The sequence below is a fragment of the Mangifera indica genome, chromosome 17 (assembly GCF_011075055.1).
Source record: "Mangifera indica cultivar Alphonso chromosome 17, CATAS_Mindica_2.1, whole genome shotgun sequence".
Taxonomy (NCBI): domain Eukaryota; kingdom Viridiplantae; phylum Streptophyta; class Magnoliopsida; order Sapindales; family Anacardiaceae; genus Mangifera; species Mangifera indica.
In genome coordinates, this window is record NC_058153.1 from 3,207,351 (window position 1) to 3,231,083 (window position 23,733).

Genomic DNA, 23,733 nt, shown 5'->3' on the forward strand with positions numbered 1-23,733 from the left:
CGATTTTGTAACTTAAATCAATGTTTTAAATTCGTAATTTGATTCGATTCAAATTTATAACTTGAATTTATGATTAAGTTTATAGTTTGAGTTTATAGTTCACTGATAAAACGATATCATTTTACTCAAATAATATTCAAAATTATTGATTCGAACCACAAATTCGAACCAAACTAGCCATATATTCGAACCAAATCAATCTAAAAATTTGAATTACTGTTTCAAACTATAAATTCGAATCAAATTAAATACCTCCTAACTTGTGGTACGCATAGTTTTAAATAAAAGCCAAGTCTTCTTGTTCGAATTTAATTTGAATTCAAAACAAACAAATTTAAATTAAACTGAATCAAATCGAGTCTGCTCAAAACATATCCAGGCCTACCATGCGTTATGTACAGCAGTTGTGCAGATTTACTGTTTGGCTCTTACAGTATTATTAACAAAGCAACCCAGTAATTACTTAAATTGGTTTGGTAATTTTCAAACACACTGATCAACTTCCAGTTCAATTTCTCTTCAATTCCCTCAGCTTAAATTGCCAAATACATTATCCAAATAGGTCACATCACAAAGATTTATAAAGCCCTATATTTACAGGAGATGCTGACAAAATTACTTATAAAACTTGAAAGGATAGGCACATTAAGAATTCAGGGAAACAGTACGAAATAAATATGACAAAGATTCAAACAGCCAGGGGCCAGAAACAACAGCAAAAAGCACATTAAAATGCCTGAAAGTTTAGGTCAAGTGCAATTGTCCACCACTAGCAATACAAAATGTGTTGCCTCAATGTTGTCCTTTTAAAACTAGTTGTTCTGGCTCCTTATTAATCTCATGAACAACAAACTGCCCGCAATCAGATCAATCAATACTCATCACTCTGTAGGTGACCATACAAAAACTGAAGAAAAGTTAATGCAGTCAGGATTTATTACCCGCATCAAGATTGTGGTTTCTGAGGCTTTCAATGACCAAGGTCCAAAGCAAAAGAGAAACCAAGGCCACTTTGACTTCTAAGCAAATAGATCAGAATCAATCTGCTGGATTTTTGGAAAAATTTCTTTCAGAACAGCAGAGTAATTTGAAGATTTTGACTGCAATGAAAGAACAAAAAAAGAGGTGATGAAAATGACATTGCTATAATATACCAAAATAATTAATGCAGGTCATCAATCACCAAAAGGACATGGACGAATGAAAGGCAATTTTATTAAATTAATTGGATTACCATGGCCCATTATTATGTATTAATCATTTACACAGAAAAGATTTTGGTATCACCTCAAACACATAACTGCATTCTACAAGCATGTCCAATGCATGCAGACAAGTTAAAAAAGAAAATCATGTTGCATAATTATTTCCCTTCCACTGAGATTAACATACTGTATCAGTTTTAATGAAGATAACACAAGAGAACAGTTTCCTTTCTGCTGGCTATCATGCATGCCATACAAAATGACTATCAAGAAAACAAACAACATGCAAGTTCAACTCATCCAATGTCTCCAGACATATCCCAGTATATATAAAATCAGAATAAAATGCAATGATAAGAAGCATAAGAAAAATAAACATTTACAAACATATAGCCCACAGAGGTGTTCATACCCATAAAGTATAAAACTTTCAGAAGGAATCCAAAAGGTATTTATTAAAAATAGATTTCGTTGGAATTTCTTTCACAATACTAGCCTTAAGGTAACATCAATCAGTGATGACTTACGCCTTTTTTTTTAATCCTATTAGCAATGTAAACCAAGAATTCAACAGTCTAAAAAGTGAATTGAAAGATGAGATACACTGTTAAATATTGAATCACAAGACACCATAGTGAAAGCACATAATCTGAATGAAAATTAAAATGAGAAGGAATACTATGCTCCCACTAGTCTTTGGTAGGTTATATCATGAATTTTTTGTGAAAAAGGACAATGGAGAGACCAATGAAGGAAAAAACAGAAGTAAACCAACAAGATGCACTTCAATATAAAATCAACTTATGGTGTTGAACAAAAAGCTGACAAAGACAGCAGGAAGAGTCAGAGTCGGTATAACAATAAATTTGACCCCCTATACAGCTCATTATGGAGAATGTTGGGATATAAGCAATTACAATATATATATATATATATATTAATATACCTTAGAATCAGACAATAAATAACAAAAAAATTTAAAATATATATATAATCATGAGTTTTATGCAGTGGCCATAGCTAAGCATGAAAAAACAATGAGACTAAACAATCATACACAGGGATTGTTCCCAAGGTAAATAGTTGCAAGGGTCTCTCTTGAACCGGCAACAGCCTCAGCAATGCTTTCAAGTGATTCTATTTGGTTGTCATTAAGCCACAAGTCTTCTAACCTGCAAGCATAGTTTCCGCAAGAGATGACAACAATAATAAGATGAGTCCACATGGTACCCAATGTAGAAGAATGGAATAGACATACCGATTAAGATCTTGAATGTCATCTATTGATGTTAGCTTATTTGATGACACGTCCAACACACGAAGGTTTACTAATTTCGATAATCCTTCCATTTTTGAAATGCCATTATGGCTCAGATATAGTTCTTCTAGAGCAACACACTCCTACAAATTAAAAAAAAGTAATAAAAATGACTACTTAGTTCAATGAAATGCAACACAACATGTTAAGGTTTCCAGGCTTCCAAACAGCAAAATTTCCTTTTAATACAAAAAATTTCCACTATCTATCCAAGGATTTCACAGAACACTAAATTGATTATAATCTTGGTAGCCAGAAACTTGTGAAACATAACAACTAAGACTATTTGGCCTCAAAATCCCAAGGTCTTGGTTGAAATCAAAAGTCTTAACCACTCAAACCCAACCTTGGGGTTTCAAACAAGGCAATTTTTTAACAATCACCAACCTCAAAACCTTTCATGGAAGTTAAACGGTTACTTTGCAAGCTAATCTTCTTTATGCAATTTAGTCCACACAGGTTTACTACTTTGATCCGATTCCTTCCAAGCCACAGCTCCTGTAAGTTTATCAGATTTTCCAAATTCTCCATGACCTACAAAACACATGTAACGACTCAACAAATCAACACAATACTGCATGCGCCTCATTGAAACCTAATTACTACGATAACAGGAATGAGAAATAACTCTAACCCGTAATCTATTGGAACCAAGTTCAAGAATCTGCAAATCACAGAAGTGGTCAATCTCCTCAATCTTAGGAACTTCATTTTTGGACACATAGAGTTCCCTGAGCGTGTTGGAGACCTTTGACAGTCCATTTAAAGAAGTGATCTCATTAAAAGAGACATCAAAGATCAAAAGCCCCTTGAATATGCTGACATCGGGTATTTTCGTTAGTTTATTATCCCTCAATATCAGCTCCTGTAATTAAAACAAAAATAATAATAATTTTGATAAACAGCAATGTAAAGCGTCTAAAACGTTTTATCCAATATTTTCCAAGCAACCAAACAACCGTTCAGAAATAAATACCTCGAGACCAGATAACGCGTCCCAGTGAGAGATTGGCTCGACACCAGCATCGTCGAAGAGGTTTTGGCGTAGAGAAAGTTTTTTGAGGTTCGAAAGATGCGAAAGTCTTGGGTCCAAGATAGATAATCTATTCGTAGTCAGGTCCAACTCGGTTAAACTGGGAGGTAGCTCGACTGAGTTCAGATCGTGGAGCTGGAAGCTGGTGAGATCGAGAACAGTACTTGATAAGTCAATCTCCACCGTGTGATCGAGATTCTCGTCCGACATCGGTTGGTTTTTGTCCTCCATTGATAGATCGTTTCAGAGATTGAGAACTCTTCCGTTAAAGGAGTAGTAGCATGGGAATACTTGTGCGACGAATTGTCGTTTTGTTTTTCAGAGATTGCGCGAAAGAACTGTTGTAGGCCGTAGCTAACGTGGGCTCGGTCACACCTTTAAAAGGCCCAAGCAATCGAAATGGTGCTACTGTGCTTTCGAACTCTTAACTATTTGCAAAACCCTGTGATTTTATCCCTAAAAAGAAAAAAAAGTTATAAGCTGTTAGTTTATAATTAAGTTATATAATTATCCATCTTTTTATATTAAAAAAACAAATTCGAACATGTTAGAATGCTACATGTCTAGTTTACTTATCCGTGTTTCATTTTTTCTCTCAACCTTATTTCATCATCATTTGCTCAAATTTTCAAATTTCGAACACCCAAATCAAAACACCTAATCATATTTTATCATCTCAATCAAATTCTCCCTACAAGATGCATACGTCTTGGTTCTCGAAACTTGACCAAGATCATACCAACCCAATTTTAACAATGTAACAACATTTAGTTGTGTAAAAATTACACTAATGAAAAGTACATCATACTGTGAGTGTGAATTTTGTGTAGCTTAACTTGAAAAAGTTAGCCAACTTTGAGATTATAATTGTTGGTGTAGAAATTTACACTTATGAGAGGTACACCGAAGAATTTATACCTACAAGGATTATTATTAAAATCACATAATTATAATAATTATACAGTGAAATTGTTATGGGTATCTCTTTGGGTATTTGTATTCTTTTTATTGTGTATAATGTAATAATAGAAGTTAATGTAACATATACCACTTGAGTTTAGGAATGATAACGGAGAGGGATAAGAAAGGAATCTCAATCTTAATCTCAATCTCTGTTCTTATAGGAGATATCAATTTTCCGTCTTAGTTACGAGAACAAAAATGATTTATTGTCTCCTCTCTGCAAAGAAAAATCTCTTCCCATTCTCAAGAGAAAAAATCTCTTCCCTTTACTTACAAGAGAAAAATCTATTTTTTATACTTTATTTTAACAAAATATTGATATATTAAATAACAAAATAAAGTAAAATTAAAACAATTATACTATTTTAAATATCACAAATATAAAATAATAACCGTTTTAATATGTACAACAAAAACTTAAATAAATTTGAAAAACATAAATAATCTAAAATTATAAAGATATGTTAATGTTTTAAGTAAATATATTAATATAAAAGGATGATAATAAAGACACGAGTATGTCGGGGAAGGGGATGGGTGAAGAGGGAACACATATGCATCCCCAATTGTTAAGATTTTTTTTATCACAATTTTTGTTTCTGTTCAGGAATCCCCTCCCTGATCCTTATGGGGAGGGTTGAAACCCTTAAAGTTAGATCGAAATTATTATCTCTATTTGAGTTATAATGTTATTTTGTTAATAAATCACAAATTTAATATATGAATTCGAATCATCGATTCAAATTATGAATTTAAGCTAAATCAAATAATAAATTTGAACAATTGCTTCGAGCCATAAATTTGAATCAAATTTAAGCTAAACTGAGTTGAATAATATTTTATTTGAATTGAACTTGAATAATTTTTAATTTTGGTTTAATAAACTCAAACTAAATTATTTTTCATTTGAATTAAATTTAAAGTAGACGATATTCCAGCTCAATGTGATTCAACTCCTCCCTTGATTGGGCACTAGCTTCTGTGCCAAGGACATAGTTTTCAGTTGCATGAAAGACATTATTTTTTTATCAACCAGTAAGACTTATTTATAGAGTAGTGCTATGTATATAATTTTTATGCATAATTTTATATATAAATAATAATATATCATTATATGATTAGATAGTTGAAATTAAAAATAAAATAATACTCAATTGTATGATAATATATTATTATTTATTTATAAAATTGAATATCAAATTATACATATATTTTTATTGTTATTTATATTTTCTAATGAAATAATTATTAACTGTTCTTATAATAGCATCCACCTAACTTCAATTTCACTAGTCACGTGACGTTTAATTTGAAATTGAAACAGCAAAACAGAACACGTGCCTCCCCAATTTGAAGCTAAAGAAGCCCCCAAAACCAGAAGAGAAAACCCCTTCTCTCTTTTCTCACAACTCAAAATCAAAAGCAGCCATGGAAGCTATACTAACAGACTGTGTACAGAGCAGTCTCCGACATTTCATATACCCAAACGCCATTTTCCTATGCGAACGTCTCTGTGCAGAGTTCCCTTCTGAGGTCCTACACATTTATGCAAAACCTCTTTTTTGTGTGTGTTTGTTCGTTGAGAAACAGGAAGAAACTTACTCTTTTAGAGCTTCGATTTTTAGAGTATTTTACAATTTTTATATATTTCTTGGCGACCAAATTAAACTTTATTCTTAATCACCAACATTGATGCTGCCTGATTTAAGTTTTCACTTTTTAGGTCTAACCTTTAAATCAAAATTAAGATTATAAAATTTTATGTTCATGCCATTTCGTTGGTGTGTAAGGTTTAGGGACACGTCATTGATAATGTTGCATTAGACGGAATTATGTCGCTCCAATTCTGGTTTAGATGATCCTTGTTAGAGTTCATTGATTCAAATTTGGCTGAGTTTCAGTGGAACTGTTTGTGATTCTACTTTTTTTTTCTTTTCTTAATATGTTCTCTAATCTATTTTAATCATTTGATTTGATGATATAAACACTTAATTTCGGTGAAGTATACTGGCATTTGTTAGCTATGTTTTGTGTGCAAGTCACTGCTTTGCTTGCTTTGTTTTGTGAGGTTTTACATAAATTCTCAGGTACTTTCTAATATGCAGATGAATTTGCAATTATTAGCTGCCTGCTACTTGCAAAACAAACAAGCGTATGCCGCATATAGGATTTTAAAGGGTATGCATGCATGGTTATAATATTTCATCTTGTCAATATATGATTTATCATTTCTGTAATTTGTTGCCTGTTCCTTGTAATTGATTTTCTGCATTGTTGTTGATTTTTTTATTTGTTTTTGTTTTCATTATTGTCTCAAGGAACACAAATGGCTCAATCTCGCTACTTGTTTGCAATATCTTGCTTTCAGATGGATATTCTTAGTGAAGCTGAAGCTGCATTAATTCCTGCTAATGAGCCTGCTGCAGAGGTTTTGATTGTTTTATTGTATATTTGTTTATGTATCTGCAATGTAGTTGATTAAAGATTTTGTTATTGCTAAATAAAATAAATTAATCATCACAGTAATTTATAATCCAATGAATGAAATTAGTGTATATCTGGTATTTCTTTCCCCCTCCCTGTTTTTGGTAAGGATATTTGCAGGTTTCATTTCTCTTGGTTTCTGAGTGAGTTGCTCACTGTTATAGTGTATTCTATGCAGATTCCAAATGGAGCAGCTGGTCATTACCTTCTTGGGCTTATTTACAGGTTGCCTTCACTTTCACAAATATTGTATCATTTGATATCCCAAGATGTATTTTGCTTTGCTTTTGATATCACTAAATGGTGTGGAAGATACTGTTAAAAGGTTCTGCATTTCCTGAGATGTCTGGAGTAATTACTATTGAAGTTGGCTTGAATATTCATGCGGTTAACATCTTTTCCTTAGGTTGTTCCTGCTATATGGACGATCTTTTTGTGGCTTATCCAGGCATAAGTGTTGAACATGGAAATTTATCATGCAGACATAATGAAATAAGGAGCATAATCATAATGCTCAGTGCATTTAATTTTTTCTTTTTAATGGTTTTGTTGTTAGTTTTACAAGTTGGTTACAGAACTGAATTTTAATTTCCTAGAACTGGTAGTCATTGAAAATATAAACGTGTGCTTTCAGAAATATCTGACTTTTATTTCAAAAGCTGATTGGGATTATCTCTATTCAGGTACACTGATAGAAGGAAAAGTGCCATTCACCACTTTAAGCAGGCCTTGTCTCTGGATCCTTTAATGTGGGCTGCATATGAAGAATTGTGTAAACTAGGTCTGTACGAAGAAATCCCTTGTGGTTCTGTATTTTTCCTTGGTGTATTTGATAATGGAAATAATGAAAATGCATTTATTATCATTTTCTTAAGATAAACCTGACTATTGTGATAGAGGATGAAAACATATAATGTGACTTTTTTATGTTTGTTTCTTCTCTCTCGCTCCCTTTTTGTCTAAGAGAATGAAATGATAAAGTGAACAAGTGTTACGCATTTCAAAAGATAAAATAGGGAAAGAAAACAAAGAAAACGAAACCGATAGTGAATCTGACCTAAGCTTTTATATGTGACTTTGCTTTATTTATAGTGGCATGTCAACAAGAAAATGCGATTATGAAATGAACATTGGGAGAACCATACCTCAAAAGCTAGTTATTGAGGTTAGAGAGTCTAAAGCCATATAAACCCCATACTAAAATTCCATAATTTCTGATGTGAGATCAAATCTTATACCTTATACTTGGGATCCTAACAAATTACATATTGTCAAATTATTATGTCATGTGCATTGTACTAATCATGGCTTTGCAATTCAACTTTAGGTGCTTGTTAAATTTGGTTTTTCATAGATTTTTGAAGGTGAGGAATATGACTGTAGTTTCTGTTGATGTGATTCAAATGAAATTAGCCAGAATTTGATGTAATGGAACCTAGTTTTTTTTTTTTTTTTTCGCAATTGTATAAATGTGTTACCTTGTTTCCCCTGATGCATTTGTAAAGGTCTCTTTGGACTCTCTCTCAATTTTAGTAATTACAGGTGAATAGACTTTAGTTTAGTGAATGAATCAAGTTGTTACACGTGTGCTTGTGATTCAATTTTGTACTCTTTTTTTTTAAGTCTCTTTGATTTCTGAATGTGTATTATCTTAAGAGTACTTGTAATAGTCATAAAACTTATTTAGTTTTCTTCTTAATTTCAGTTTCATGGGAAAAAAAATTCTTGCCATGCAATTAATTGCCATGAGCTACTTGTCCTTCTTGATTGATATCTCTCACATTTCTGCTTTGATCAAATACGGCTCCTTTAGTTGAGTAGTACTGATTATCTATTGCTATTTGGAGATTTTATCTTTATTTGTACCTTTATGGTTGAGTCATGCCCTCTGTCTTTGAATGTTTTAGGTGCTGCTGAAGAAGCAACTGCTGTTTTTGGTGAAGCAGCTTCTCTTTGTATTCAGAAGCAGTATTTACATCATGGATCAACATCCCAAGACTTGTACTCATCCAATGAGGATTGCAACTTAGTTTCTTCAAAAAATTTTGGTTCAGAAGATGCGAGTCCAAGGCAATTGAAAAACATGCAAACTAATAACCTGAGAGATATCCCTGGAAATTATAATGGAGCATCTGTGTTGGCTGGAGCTTCTAATCAACCTTTAAACAGTGGTCCTTCAAATATGTCATTTTATAATACACCTTCACCAGTGGCCGCACAGGTACAATAATGTAAATTTAATTTGTTTAGCCATAGCTATGGAAATTTCTTAATTGTCTTTTGTAAATAATATGTTGAAAGATCGTAATGGTAACCTAGTGGATTTTCTCCAGTGACTATCCCTTGCACATCTGTGTTAAAAATAGATGTTAGTTCAAATGCTTCTATTTAAAATTTCAAAAACGTGGTTTGATGGTGCTGTGTTTCTCTTTGGGTTTGTGATGTTGACCAATTAATAGTCAATGTGCAATTCTTGATCTCTTTTCTTTGTGCCACTGTTAGTATAAGTTTGCATCATTATTTTGATTTAATTACATTTTGTTTTAGTGAGTGTATATGGAGAGCATATTATCTTTTTTAGCCTCTTTTCTCCTTCATGATTTAAAGATAGACATTCAGTGTGAGTTCCTCTATATTTTGCAGTTGTCAGGTGTGGCTCCTCCGCCTTTGTGTAGAAATGTGCAACTTAATGGTCCAAACCTGAACACACTTGCTGTAGATAGCTCCCCGAGGTCAACTGTGAACTCTACTATACAGGCCCCTCGAAGAAAGTTTGTGGATGAAGGGAAATTAAGAAAGGTTATAAATGATCTTTGTCCGATTTTTCATTTATTTTATTCCTTTTTTATGTATCCTTAATGCCAACTATGACCATTGTGATCTTGCCTCTTAAGTTTGTGTATCTTTGCTTGTTTTGGTTATCCTTAATCAGTGTTTTACTTAAAACATGGTTCATCCTCTGACATCATTTCGTATCTTTGTCCTGCATTATCTGGTTGTTGTCATGTTGTAGAATAGAGATGATGTGTTTGCACTTGGTGGATTACTTTGCACTATGCACTTATGTAGCATTCAGGTCATTGCATGGTGGTTGGACTTCACTCTTTTTTGTTAGTTGACCTTAGTTGTAATTGTTATTTTCATCTTCTTGCTTGATTAGGTAACACGGTATGCTTGGGGATAAACATAATTTAAGTGACAAATAATTTTGTTTAACTGCATTTTTGGGACTAGTTGAATGTGAATTCTTTCCCTTCCAATTTGATACATCTGTGTATTCTTTCCGAAACTAGAGATTTTTAAATACATGTTAGTCTGCTCGTGTATAAATTAGAATCTCCCTTGTATTGAGTTTCTCTCCTCTGTCTTAGATTTCTGGGAGGTTATTTTCTGATTCTGGCCCACGACGCAATACAAGACTCTCTGGAGAAGCTGGAAACAACATAAATGCAAGTGTCACAATAGTAGCTGGAAATGGAACTAGCAACTCTTCTAAATATCTTGGAGGTTCCAAGTTGAGTTCTGTTGCGCTTCGCTCTGTGACAGTTCGAAAAGGACAGTCTTGGGCCAATGAAAATATTGATGAAGGTGATGCATCATTGTATGTGTTATAATTGTGGGAGCTATATCATGAAATTAAGATTGATGTTGGTGAGGATGGCTGTAATTCAGTTACATTCCCTTTTACCACGTTACTATTCTTTGATTCATTGCTGGTTGATAGAGTGGTAATTTAATGCTATTTTATTTACTTAACTAATTTATACTCTGCATATTGTACTTGTTAAAAAAAAAAAATTATGATCTTTCATTTCAATCCATATATGAGAAAACCTCATTATAGTTTCTTGGTTTCTAATGCCATTTTGGTTTTTCATTCTCCATTCTTCTAACAATGTGGCATTTCAGAAATGTATTATCACTATCAAAAACACACTGGAAAGGGTAGTCCAGAATTGAGTTGTTTTATCTTCAAAATGCAGAAGATGGTGAAGAAACATAGTCTGGTGCTCTTTATATTTGTATTGGTCTATAAATTTCTGTTGGCTTCTATTATCATTTCATTGAAATTGTTTTGGCCAATAAAAATGACCTCTCTGCTTGCATTCAATACCAGTAATATGGTTCCAGTTAGCTACAAGTGATTGCTTAATTTTGCTTCTGTTATCCTGCTCCCTTTCTTGCTCTCTGTGGCTTGCTAATTATTAAACCGTTATTTTCTTTTTATTAAAAATCTCTTTTAGGGATGCGTAATGAGGCTTTTAATGATTCCCGGGCAAGTATTTCCTCAACAGTTTCTAGTTCTCTTCCCTGTGGTGATAACAGAACTGTTGCACAACAAGGAACAACTGTGCCTACTAGTGGGGTTTCCTTGAGTGATTCTAGAGTAATAAGTGGTACATCAGAAATATTGGGCCTCTTGAGAATTCTTGGAGAAGGCTACAGACTTTCCAGCATGTTCAGGTGCCAGGTATTGTTTGGGTACCACTGAAGAAACAGAAAAATAAATTCATCTATTGCACTGGATTTTCTGAATACTGCTTCTGGGTATTACAGGATGCACTGGATATGTATCTCAAACTACCACATAAGCATTATAATACTGGTTGGGTGCTTTCTCAGGTAATTTTGGTAGTTTTTTTATTGAGTTTATTACAAATGCATTAATATTAGATGTAGAAGACACGTTTCACACACTGTCTAGTTGATAATTATCTGCATTTTAGTCTGGTTGCCAGTCAGGTTATTTGAAGAATGTATGCCATTTACTTAAGATGGGAACTAGATGAACAATTTGTCCTGCTGTAAAAGCTGAAGAAAATAAACAAATATTTTATCTGCATGTATATTCCTATATGATTGGCTGTTAGTTTTTAACTTACTCAACTAGATACTGTTCAGGAGCTAATTACAGTTACCTTTTAATTTTATTGTTTACGTTCTCATGATAAAAGTCTTTTTATTGTGAAATTTTAAAACATATTCCTCCAAAAGTCAGAAATGTAGTCAAACTTAATGAATCGTCTCCCTAGTCTTTTGTAAATTTCCATGAGCTTGATTAATTGTATACATTGTATCATTTCTATTGTGGGAAATTATTATACAACTTCCTGGTGTTTAGAAATCGGATCCTTTATTTTTTAATTCAATATATTAAGCTTTATTTTGTTTTCATGTATGGAATTTTAATTGTGTAGATTTTTTAATAATTTTGCGATTTTTATTATTGTATGTTCTACTGTATAAAACTCAACGACATAAATATTTTACACCAAGCTCAAAATCAAGAAATTAAATCCCAACACAATGAAAGTGATCCTTGATTTGATGAGGACAATCTCAGACAGTTAAGGCTAATTACTAAAGAAAATATTCACATGAAAAGAAAAAAGAAATAAACAATATCCTAATCTCTATTTTCCACACTCTCCCTCAAGCTAGGTTGTAGATGTTAATCATTCCCATTTTGGATTTAAGATCGTAAAAGTTTGTGCATGACAATCCATCTTCCAAGTTTCCTTCAGAAAAAGGAAGCTGTAAGATGAAAAAGTAGTAAAATATAGGAGATTAATTTTGTCAGGCCCATTAACCTTGGAATAGTGACTGGTGAAAGTGACAAAAAATTTGTGAATCTTTTTTCTCCAATATAATCATACATTATAGCTATACGTGAAAGTCATTGTAGAAAAGTGGATTCTTAGTGCATTAATCCTTTTTGGTGGCCAATTTTCCATAAAATAACTTCAAGGTTACATTAAAACATCTGTATGTCTCTAGTGTCTTGCATCTGAATTGAGCATTTCATGTGCAGGTTGGAAAAGCATATTTTGAATTGGTAGATTATTTAGAAGCTGATCGGGCCTTCTGTCAAGCTCGTCGGGCATCACCATATAGTTTAGAAGGAATGGATATTCATTCAACAGTTCTATATGTGAGTTGCTTTATTCTTGAAGTTTTATATATTGGAATTGAATTATTTCTTCGGTGATTAATGATCTATAATCTACACTAATTTAAGAAAACTCATATTAGGTGTTCACCTTCTATATATTTAATCTATCTCATAAATATGTTCAGGTTTCGATAAAAGATAAACTGTCATTTTGAACTATAGTTTGCCAACTCATCATCTGCTTGCCTAAAAGCCATTGGTAAATATCTTTTTATTTTTCAAAATCAAATATGGAAAGGAGAGCCCCTTTCTTTGGGGACTACCTCCTAAATTTGAGATTACGTAGAACTATTAATCTTTATAATATCTCTCTTAATTGGGTTCATCAAATTTGTTGTTTGCAATTGAAAATCTTTTTTGTGCTGATGTTCTTCACTGCTTCACCCAAAGTTACTCTCTTGTCGTTTCAGCATTTGAAGGAAGACATGAAACTGAGTTACCTCGCACAGGAGTTGATTACAACTGACCGCTTAGCTCCTCAATCATGGTTAGCTTTATGAAACCTTGTTAAATAAACAACTATTCTCAACTTGATTATTGTTATAAAGCTGTTTAAACTTTAGCTTTCACCAGTGAAATTGCTATTTTCATTTACAGAATCCTGATCTCCCGAGCTTTATGTCCGTCACATAATATCTTTGGTTAATTTTGCATCTGTTTTTAATTAGATAAAAAGGAAATAGAATTGTCTCTTTTTTTTTTTTTTCATTTTTTAAAAAGATGTTCAGTTGTTTCCTCACCCTTGCAACTAAAAATTTGTAAACCTTCCCACCATAAAAGTTTAGCAAAGTCGTGCTATTCAATTTGGCTGCTTATTTGCCTCAAATAATCTCTGCTCAGTTTAGAGCTGCCGTAAAATGGTCGTCCTTGTGAAAATATCTTGCTAAGTAAAAGTTAATTGATCATTCTGGGTCTAATCAACTCCAATATCACATGGAATATGCTTTTGAATAATTTTAATAATTCAAAAGCTGTAAAACCTTTACTAGTCTGCTGAATCTTTTTAGGATTTCTTGCTGTTGTAAATATCATTGTTCCTTACATTTTATTGATTGGATGGGGATGCAGGTGTGCAATGGGAAACTGTTATAGCTTGCAGAAAGATCATGAAACAGCTCTTAAAAATTTTCAGCGAGCTGTACAACTGAATCAAAGATTTGCATATGGGCACACGCTTTGCGGTCATGAGTATGGCACAATGATAATCTTCATTATAATAAACATCTCAAGTCGATTGTTAATTAAATCTTTGTAAAACTTAAGCTGTTCATTTGAATTTTGAAATCATATTTTTACCCACAGATATGTGGCTTTGGAGGATTTTGAAAATGGAATCAGGAGCTACCAGAGTGCCCTTCGGGTTGATGCTAGACATTATAATTCATGGTATGGGCTTGGGATGATCTTTCTTCGCCAAGAGAAGTTTGAGTTTTCAGAGCATCACTTTCGGATGGCTTTCCAAATAAATCCACGTTCTTCTGTCATAATGTCTTATCTTGGAACCGCTTTGCATGCCTTAAAGGTTTGGTAACTTGCTATATTGGCTACATCTTGGCAGGAGGAAGCTTATATCACCTTACTACAAGTTTTGATAATTTATTTTGTGTTATGTTACAGAGAAGCAAAGAGGCTATTGAGGTGATGGAGAAGGCTATATTAGCAGACAAGAAGAATCCTCTTCCCATGTATCAGAAGGCTAATATACTTGCAAGCTTGGAAAATTTCGAAGAAGCCCTAGAAGTCCTAGAGGAACTTAAAGAGTATGCCCCTCGTGAAAGTAGTGTGTATGCTTTGATGGGTAAGATCTATAAGCGGCACAATATGCACGACAAAGCCCTGCTTCACTTTGGTCTTGCTTTGGATCTGAAACCTTCCGCAACCGATGTTGCTAGCATTAAGGTGATCAACTTGAATGCTTATACATCTCAGTTAATTACACGTTTTTATCATCATCTCTGTTCATGCTAATCTTCCTTGAAATTGTTGAACAGGCTGCTATTGAAAAGTTGCATGTACCAGATGAAATAGAAGACAACCTGTAAATTGTAAATTGTGCAGAGAAAGAACACGTTGTAAATTGTCCGGCTCAGACCGCTGGCCCCAGGGAATTGGCCTGCTTGTGCTTTCGACGAATAGAGGATAAATCGGCTAGAAATTTCTTAAAGCGTATTCCTGCAGGGACCTTCTAACTAGAGGATTCTGTGAGAGAAACCTGAGTTTTTGTAGGCAATTGGCACAATAATTGCAGTAAAGCTGCCACACTTGTTTGCATGGTTATAGTACTTGCGTCTCTTGTTGGGGGTACAGGAAAAGGCTTGTCATTTGTTTGTAATTGTATTTTGTAACCATCCTGATTCGTGAACAACGCACGTCATTTAAGTTGAAATTTATGTTGGTTGAGGCTTCGTATTTGAGTATTGTTCTGACCATATTCTGTATTTGACCCAACTCCTGGGGGTAAGGGGGAAATGAATTAATTTTAGGGTAAATCACATTTACTTACCCAAAGTAGGGTCTTAAAACATTTTTCTACCTTTTGAAGGCATAAATCATATTATTCCACCCAAATTTTAACTTCTGATAATAAAAATTTTGACAGTGTTATAGCAATGGAACAGTTAAGAGTAGTCGAATGGCCAGGGATGGGTTCTCTTCCTTATAGAGGAGGAAATGTGCTAACACGCTGCACGGCGTCGTCCAAGTCTCAAACCGGTTTTGCTGCTTTATTCGCTCCAACAACACGCACCGTTTTGCTTAAATAATGTTCACAAGTCTAATAATTGATAGGCCAACGGCTATTTCACACCCAAGGTTTATTGTGAGGACAAATATACACCTTCAGAGTTTCAAAAATTCCAACTCTAACCTATGAACTAACTTTTGTTAGGCTTTTTTATTAGAGACAAAGGTAAAATCATTATTTTACTATTAAACCTTAAAACCCAAAAAAAATTATATAATTTCTCCTTTTAGTTTGAAAAACTAACAATTTTTCTCAAGATTAAGTTTTAAAAAATTTACTTTTTCTTTTAGGGTTTTATCTTCCTTCTCTGACAACCAGATGCAATTTCCATCGTTGACTAACCTTTCCATTATCTTCTTCTCCTGTCTAACGAAGAGACGAAAACGATTCGTCATCTTTGTCTCTTCAGTTGAATGAAGATGAATCGTCTTTATTCAGTTGACTAATCAACATCAAACTAATCTTTTGATGTCGATTCATCCAAATCTGGATCATTCTCTGACCATGAATGCAATGAAGATGGTGAGAAGGAGCGCATTCATCAATTGACAAATCTTGATAATTTGTTACGTTCATGGCTGGAGAATGGTGGTCGCCTCATCATCTAAGATGCGGGAGGGAGTGCTGGTAGATAGGAGGTTGGTTGAAGAATGTCGCTAAAAAAAGAAGGGAAGGAATGAAACCCTAAGAAGGAAAATATAACTTTTCAAATTTTTAGGTAAGAGGAATTGTTAATTTTCTAAACTCTGGGGGAGACTGTGATAAAGTTTGAGTTTTTTAATATTATTAGTTAAATAACAATTTTACCTTTATAATTAACAACAAGATTTAATAGAAATTACGTAACAAATGAGTGTTTGAATTTCTGAAATCTTATGAATATGTATTTGTTTTTATATTAAACCTTAGATGGGGAATAGTCTTTTGGCCTAATTGATATGTAACAAATATATAGATAGTAAAAGAACGTAAATATTTATGGTTTGATGGTTTGTGAGGGTGAGTTCGTGAACAAAATATTGGATGGACTGCTTGTGCAGAGGCATTTGAAGTAAGTGTATTTACTTTACGTTTGTTGAGACTTAAAAGAGTAGGAGATGAAGGCCAAAATTTTAAAAAAACAAAAAATGCTTGACAGAAATTAAATGGACTATAGAACAATTTCCCCAGAAGCCATTTTTATAGTTTATATTTTAATTCCCAACAGTCAACATTGGTTTGAATTACCGATGAAATATTAGAACTTACAAAAGAAAAAAATTAGATTTGAATTTTTATTATATCTGTAAAAGCTTGATTTGAATTACTAAGAAAAAAGAAAACACACTGATTCACTCAAAACAATAGGCTTAATAAAGTTAACAGCATATTAGGAATCATAAAACGAAACAACAACAAATCAACAATTACTTGCAACAACGGTGGCAAGAATGTTGAAGGACACTTTAAACTCAAACTTGAAGGGCTTCTTTCATCCTCTCAGCCATGACTTTCAAACCAGTGCTAATGAAGTAATCCAAATGCTCAAGTGTCCACCCTTTTACTTTCACTGGTTCAACTTCATACTCCCACTCAATCCTACACCCTTCTTCTTCCTTTTTCACCACTGTCACTGTAGATACATACTGGTTGAACCCAACATTTCCATCTATAATGGAATAAGTAAGTGTCATTTTTGCTGGATCAATAGACAGTAGCTTCTGCTTCGTCCAGTTTACAGTTTCTTTTCCATCGTCGTCTTTGTCAACTGGGGTTCTGAATCCTGCACAATAACGCACGCAGCCCGGCTGCACAGAGCTGTCTTCAACCGGCATGCATGTGGTTAGCGTTGGGAACCATTTGTGTAGCCCGAAGAAATCCTCTAAGAAGGGCCATATTAGTTCTGCTTTTACTCCTGCCATTTCTTCACTGGCTTTGCCTTTCCATTTTGGCTCTTGCTGTTTAACTTGATCTTGAGCCTCCAACACAACGTCATCAGCCATTAGCTGAGAGGAAGCCATGGATGTGATTATTCAATGGAAATAACTTGCTGACATTCTTACCACCTCTTCCTTATTATTTATAGGCGTGGTTGCCCACATTAACTGTGAATTTTTTCAACTGTAATCCTACTTTTAACGATCTCATCATCAGTTAATCAATATACAGAGGTCGACGAATGAATTGAATTCGATGTAAGTTTTTTTAGTTGGGCTGCCACATTCGGCCGGAATCACTCATGCAAGACAAACTTTGGATTTCCATAATATATTGACAAAGTAACGCCCATATGGGTCATGTAATTTTCCCTTTAGACAAAGAGAAAATAATTAATCTTATCTTATCTATCTGCATTAATGATATTAATCTTATTTTAATTAATCAAATCTTAATTCTGTCCCTACCTTATCTTGATTTTATCCGCACCACACAATCAAGTTGAGATATTTTTATTAAAAAAATTTAGCTTGTGAGTAATTAAATCGGTATATTGACAAAGTTTTTGCGATTACATTAACGATTTGATCTAGTGTAGAAAAATAAAGATTTTGTCGTTGCTTTTGAAAGATCTTATGATAAAGTTTTTGTGACTACATCACTGATTTGATCTAGCATAGAAAAATAGAGAACGTGTTGCTTTTGAGAGTCTTCGTCACACATAAAATAAACGTTAATTTCTAGATATTTCAATCCTTGTGTGAAACATAAAATTAATGTTTTTAAAATCAGATCGATAATCAAACTGGATATCTTACTGATTTATAATTCAATCAATTCAACTGAATGATTCAGTCAGTTCTTAAATTATAATATATTTATTAATACTATCGAATATTTATCATATTTTTAAATATAAATAATATATATTTAAACAAAATGATATAATATCACTCGTCTAGTTTTCTTATATTAAAAACATAGGTATAATAAATTAATTTATTTTAACCCACCAAAATCAATTCAATTCAGTTATTCTCTCTAATTAATATTTATTTATTTTTAGTGATAATTATTTAATTTTCAACCAATTAATCAATTATACTCTTTCAATGTTATTTATTACCACTTTAATTTTTCATTTTTTTATAAATATATATAAAAGATAAAAACCAAACTATTTTTAGGTGAACTAAATCAAATCAAGAACTGATTCGTAATTGAATTGATCGGTCCAGTTCAATTTTAATAACACGGTATAAAATAACACTTAAATAAGTTGCTTTGAGATTATCACACCACAACTTAGAAATGTTTAATTTTATAACCAAGTTTATACAACAGATTTTGTACACATGTGATTTCAGAAGTAGTGTCTGCTAATATATATTGTGAAAGATGTATCAAATTAATATAATATAATAAATATAAAATATAATATAATATAATATATGTTATCGATATAGATTGATGTATATTTAAAAAAAAAAATGTAATAGAGATATATATAAAAACAAATTTTAATTTTTAAAAATTTTTATGATATTTTTTAAAATAATAATGTATTAATTAGATTTTTTATTAATTTATTTCTTAAAAATTATATCATACAATATAATATTTGATAAATAATATAAAAAACCATAGTTTTGATGTGTAATGTTATTTGACAATCATGATTAATGCTAATTTAATCTGATTAAGACTATGGATATTGACATAGATATTTTTGCTAAAATTCATTTAATTTGAAAAGAAAATAAAAAAAGAAGAGTAATTCTGCCTCCACGTGATACACAGCAGGTGGTACACTCTATAAATTTCGTCCAGTTGAAATTCGCGCGTCTTTTTCAGATCAATTTGTCGTTTAGAATTAGGGTTCTGACATGTTAAGTCCTAATAAATATATAAACGGTCTACAGGAAGCGAGCTGTCACCATAAATAGCAATGGCTATGTTTAAACAGAGTCTTGTCTTTGTCCTGAAGTTGGACAGTGACTAATTGTCCTGACAAAGATAAGTTGGAGAGGGGGACGGTGGATGATTGGAAAAGAGAGAAAGGCGTTGGAGAGGGAGAGACTTTGTTCGAAGAGAGTCGGAGATCGTGGCCCCATTTGTTAAAAAAAATTATTAAAAAATTAAAATTCTAAAAATAAAAATATAATTTCCCAAACCTTAACTTAAAATTTTAATATAATTGATTAAAAGATAATTTTATTTTTATAATAACGAATTTAATTAATTTTAATAATCTAAAATCGATATTTAAAATTTTAAAATAATAAATAAAAAATTTGGTAAAGAGTAAATTTTCGGTAAAAATAAACCCTTTGGCCTATGAATAAATTAGAAGTCCAATTCAGCTGCCACTTTGTAAACTTGTGCAAGAGAAATCATATGAATATTAAAAAGGAAAAATACACAAAACTTGCATACATATGTATTGGGCCCTAGTGATTTTGTTTTTCTTGATATGCCAAAGTGAGCTTCATGTGACCGTCATCATATAAGTTAGACTATAAGAGGCCTATTCTCGATTCATTGGTACTAACTCAATTTGAAATTTAACATACGAGTAATAGTATATACATAATTTTATATATAAATAATAATATATTATCATATAATTAAATAATTAAAAATTAAATAAAAAATAATATTCAGTCACAAAATAACATACACTAGTTATATATAAAAATTATATACATAATTTTATTGTTAATGAATCTACCTAAAATTAGTGACTAATCCAAAATTTAGTAAGAGAAACACCCCGAAGTGAATCAAGCAAGAATATTTAAAAAATACATGTTTAAGAATATATATACCATGTGAGTTGTACATAAAAAAAAAAAAACTTTTATTTGGCTTCATTTGAAAACTGAGGACACCTCTGGAAAAGCTAGAGGGTTCAAAAAATATTGAAAGATTGGTGAAAAATTGAGAGTAAATAAATCAGAGAACGAATTCTTGAGAGGTATTTGTAGACAAGTAGGGATTGAACTGGAGAAAAGATTCTTAAGAAATATTTATAGACAAGTAGAGATTGAACAAGAAAATGTTCTAGTTGTTCATATTAAGATGGTGACACATCCCATCCATCTAGCAAAGTACCCAAAAACAATATACAACACATTAAATGAAAAGTGAAAATGTTGCTTTAGCAACATACGATGAGTTTCTGAAAAGTTTCAATACGATGAGTTCTAATTTTTTATATATCATTCATATATATGTAAATAGGTAAAAAGTTTCTGAAAATCTGCTCGAACTTTAAAACTTGGGGGTAATTGTTGTGTAATTAAACTTTCTTGTAGGAAAATACACAAGAATTACACCAAACAAGCGTCTAGCCATTATATAGTGAATAACTAATTATACAAGTGATATGTAGCGATTAAATATGTTATTTACATGCAAGTTGACTCATAAAATGCATGTAAGATTTCTTTTATCCAAAAATAATTGCAAAAATAAGTCTTAACAGTTCAAACTGTTTTTATAAAAACAATATTTTATCTCTATTTCATATTTTACGATCGAGATAACATGATTAACAAACTTAAAATTATGTTATGAGTGTATCTACTTTCAATAATATATTAATTTAAGAGTCTCTTCCTTTGATTCTCTAAATAGCAATTTCTCTCATAGGAATCATGAATTAATTTATAACTAAATTTGAATGAACAATTTATTACCAACCATCGATTTGGTTTTCAAAAATTTACAAGAATTGTTAGAATGCATTTTTTTTAAAATCAAAATTTATTTAAAACGTAGGTTAATTGGTAGGGTATATGAATTTATTTCTTGTAGATAATATTCGCAAGGATGTAAAAATTCAATCTTTTGTTTTTTTTGTTAATTGGGAACTATATCCGATTAATTAAATGAGTAAACCCGAGGTAAATTAAGATTTTATAAATGTGACAGAGGTTCGAATCCAAATCTTATTAAATAATCCCACCAATAAACTTCCCTTATTTTCTTCTCATTCTGTTATACATAGACTTCACACATCGGCATATATAAATGCATTTTGCTTTCATCAATAATTTTGATTTTTATTCAAAAAAACTTTAATGAATATTTTTTCTCCCCCTGAAATTGAACACACTACAAATACTCGTATAAATGTGTATATGAATAAAATTATATATACAAATAATTTATATAAATTTATTCATAAAACTGAGATGGTAATTGATGATTGGGTTATATGATTTTTTAATTTTTTTTTAATTCCAAAATTAGTCAATTAGATGCTATAATGCTCCTAGACATCACAATAGACCATATTGGAGAGACCATGGTATGGCCACTAAGCTTGCAACCTCTATCAGGCCCAAGGCCCACACAGTCATGGGCTTTCTTGCCAGGTTGGCCGGCAAAAATATAACAGCCAATACTACAAGAGGTAAACCCATGGGCTTTTGCATGAGCCAACCTGGTAATTTTATACACACAGACACACACACACACATATATATATATATATAGTTATTTTTTTGGATTTTTCATACTAATATTTTAGTTTTCTGTATAAAAGTAATGCAAATAATTAACAAAATTTAAACAGTAATGTTATGTTTACACACTTTTGGTATACAATATAAATGATATATCATCATGTGATTGAGTGTTATTTTATTTTTAATTAAAAGTTATATAATCACATAATGACATATTATCTGTATACTAAATTGTATATAAAAAAAATATAATTTTATTAAATTTTATATTCCCCACATTATATTCTGCTTTTCCCCTATAATTAATAATAAATTTATTATTACATTTTAATTTTTTTCATAACATTCATGAATATTTTTAAATTTCACATGTAAATTATTTGAATTTTCTATGTAATAATAAATTTTTAAAAAATTATGTACAGTATTGTGTTGGGTCGCACTAGCTCGTAAGTCAAACTCCATGGCCTACAACACAAGCTGCATGGCTTGTGGGTCAGCCCATTGGTTGCTACCGTATGTGTTGAGCTCGCACATGTCAGCCCGGCCCCTTTGCATGTGTAGATGCTATCATTTTAACACATATAAATAAATTTATAATATATATATATATATATATATATATATATATATATATATATATATATATATATATATATATATATATATATATATATATATATATGTGTGTGTGTGTGTGTGTGTGTGTGTGTGTGTGTTGAGAGATAAGATCAAGCAATTGGCCTCGGTGACTGCCTGTGTGGATGTAACACGGTAGCAACATTACACGCCAATAAAGCGAGAGGAACCCACCATCATTAATAAGCTTGACGAACTTTTTGTGGGGGAATATGTTTCACTCATGCTTCAACGTGATTTGGTAAGAAGACTTTGGCACTAACTGGGTATAACTACAGAAAATGACTTGGAAAATTACAGCCTTTAACTAGATGCCGTTTGGTTTGGGGTGGACCACCAATAATTTAGGGCTCCAAATATCTTTTGATTTTCTTATACAATAAAATTATTATATGTATTTATTTTGAATAAATAAATAAATATATATTTAATATATGTTATCATATTATTAGATAATTTTAAATTAAAAATTAAATAATATATACTTATATAATAACACAAATATTGTAAACTCTTTTATCTGGTATCCTCAGCAAATATATATTAACCTCTAATCAATTAACTTCTTCTGTTCAATCAATTTTCTTAGCTTCGTTTAGTTCTTTTCTTGTTTTTCTTTGTTCCAAAGGTTTCCAGCTTGACACTTATTATTGATGTGCTTATGTCGTGTGTGCTGACCATTTTCGACCACCTCGAACAACTTGCTGTGAAATATCTATAGAATCGCTAAATTTAATATATAGTTTTTGTTTTAAAGGAGATATTAGTGTAATTAGAAACGATAATGAGTTATATCAGAATAGCTTTGATATGATTTATCATGTCTGCGAGTTGTATCAAACTCAAGACTGGTAAAATCAATGACCTTCGTATTGAATCAGTTCGCAAAAGTATATAAGTCTACGATACGATTAATGTTACAATGATTTATACTATCTAAACTTTTTAATAGGTTGATCGAAATGTAAAATATTATTACAAATGACACTAATCTAACCCCATT

The 23,733-nt window shown here is 31.7% G+C and overlaps 3 protein-coding genes across 6 annotated transcripts; 1 reads left to right on the forward strand and 2 right to left on the reverse strand.

The window, feature by feature from the left end:
- Positions 1-604: 604 nt before the first annotated feature.
- On the reverse strand, positions 605-3,902 carry LOC123200931 (protein phosphatase 1 regulatory inhibitor subunit PPP1R7 homolog). 2 transcript variants are annotated; one of them, XR_006498678.1, is made up of 7 exons: positions 3,500-3,902; positions 3,158-3,388; positions 2,911-3,057; positions 2,464-2,606; positions 2,263-2,377; positions 942-1,100; positions 605-852 (listed from the first exon to the last, which is right to left on the reverse strand). XR_006498678.1 is itself a non-coding variant. In XM_044616318.1 (6 exons), exons 1-6 carry the CDS (start codon positions 3,785-3,787, stop codon positions 1,020-1,022), a joined length of 1,005 nt encoding a protein of 334 aa, XP_044472253.1. In that variant the 5' UTR covers positions 3,788-3,901; the 3' UTR covers positions 605-1,019. The 2 variants fall into 2 exon arrangements, 1 of the variants encoding a protein (XP_044472253.1); XM_044616318.1 differs by having other exon boundaries at positions 605-1,100; positions 3,500-3,901.
- Positions 3,903-5,858: 1,956 nt separating this feature from the next.
- Positions 5,859-15,370, forward strand: LOC123201101 (cell division cycle protein 27 homolog B-like). 3 transcript variants are annotated; one of them, XM_044616560.1, is made up of 16 exons: positions 5,859-6,052; positions 6,625-6,697; positions 6,838-6,947; positions 7,182-7,228; positions 7,687-7,784; positions 8,911-9,224; positions 9,647-9,802; positions 10,375-10,591; positions 11,248-11,474; positions 11,561-11,626; positions 12,816-12,935; positions 13,367-13,443; positions 14,025-14,144; positions 14,259-14,478; positions 14,574-14,855; positions 14,948-15,370. In XM_044616560.1, the coding sequence occupies exons 1-16, from the start codon at positions 5,948-5,950 to the stop codon at positions 14,996-14,998; spliced, it is 2,283 nt and encodes a 760-aa protein (XP_044472495.1). In that variant the 5' UTR covers positions 5,859-5,947; the 3' UTR covers positions 14,999-15,370. The 3 variants fall into 3 exon arrangements, with proteins under 3 accessions (XP_044472495.1, XP_044472496.1, XP_044472497.1); XM_044616561.1 differs by lacking the exon at positions 6,625-6,697 and having other exon boundaries at positions 6,888-6,947; XM_044616562.1 differs by lacking the exon at positions 5,859-6,052 and having other exon boundaries at positions 6,641-6,697; positions 6,888-6,947.
- A 1,641-nt stretch (positions 15,371-17,011) lies between these two features.
- Positions 17,012-17,790, reverse strand: LOC123200356 (lachrymatory-factor synthase-like). The gene has a single exon (XM_044615526.1). The coding sequence runs from the start codon at positions 17,697-17,699 to the stop codon at positions 17,151-17,153; it is 549 nt and encodes a 182-aa protein (XP_044471461.1). The 5' UTR covers positions 17,700-17,790; the 3' UTR covers positions 17,012-17,150.
- Between the last annotated feature and the right edge of the window lie 5,943 nt (positions 17,791-23,733).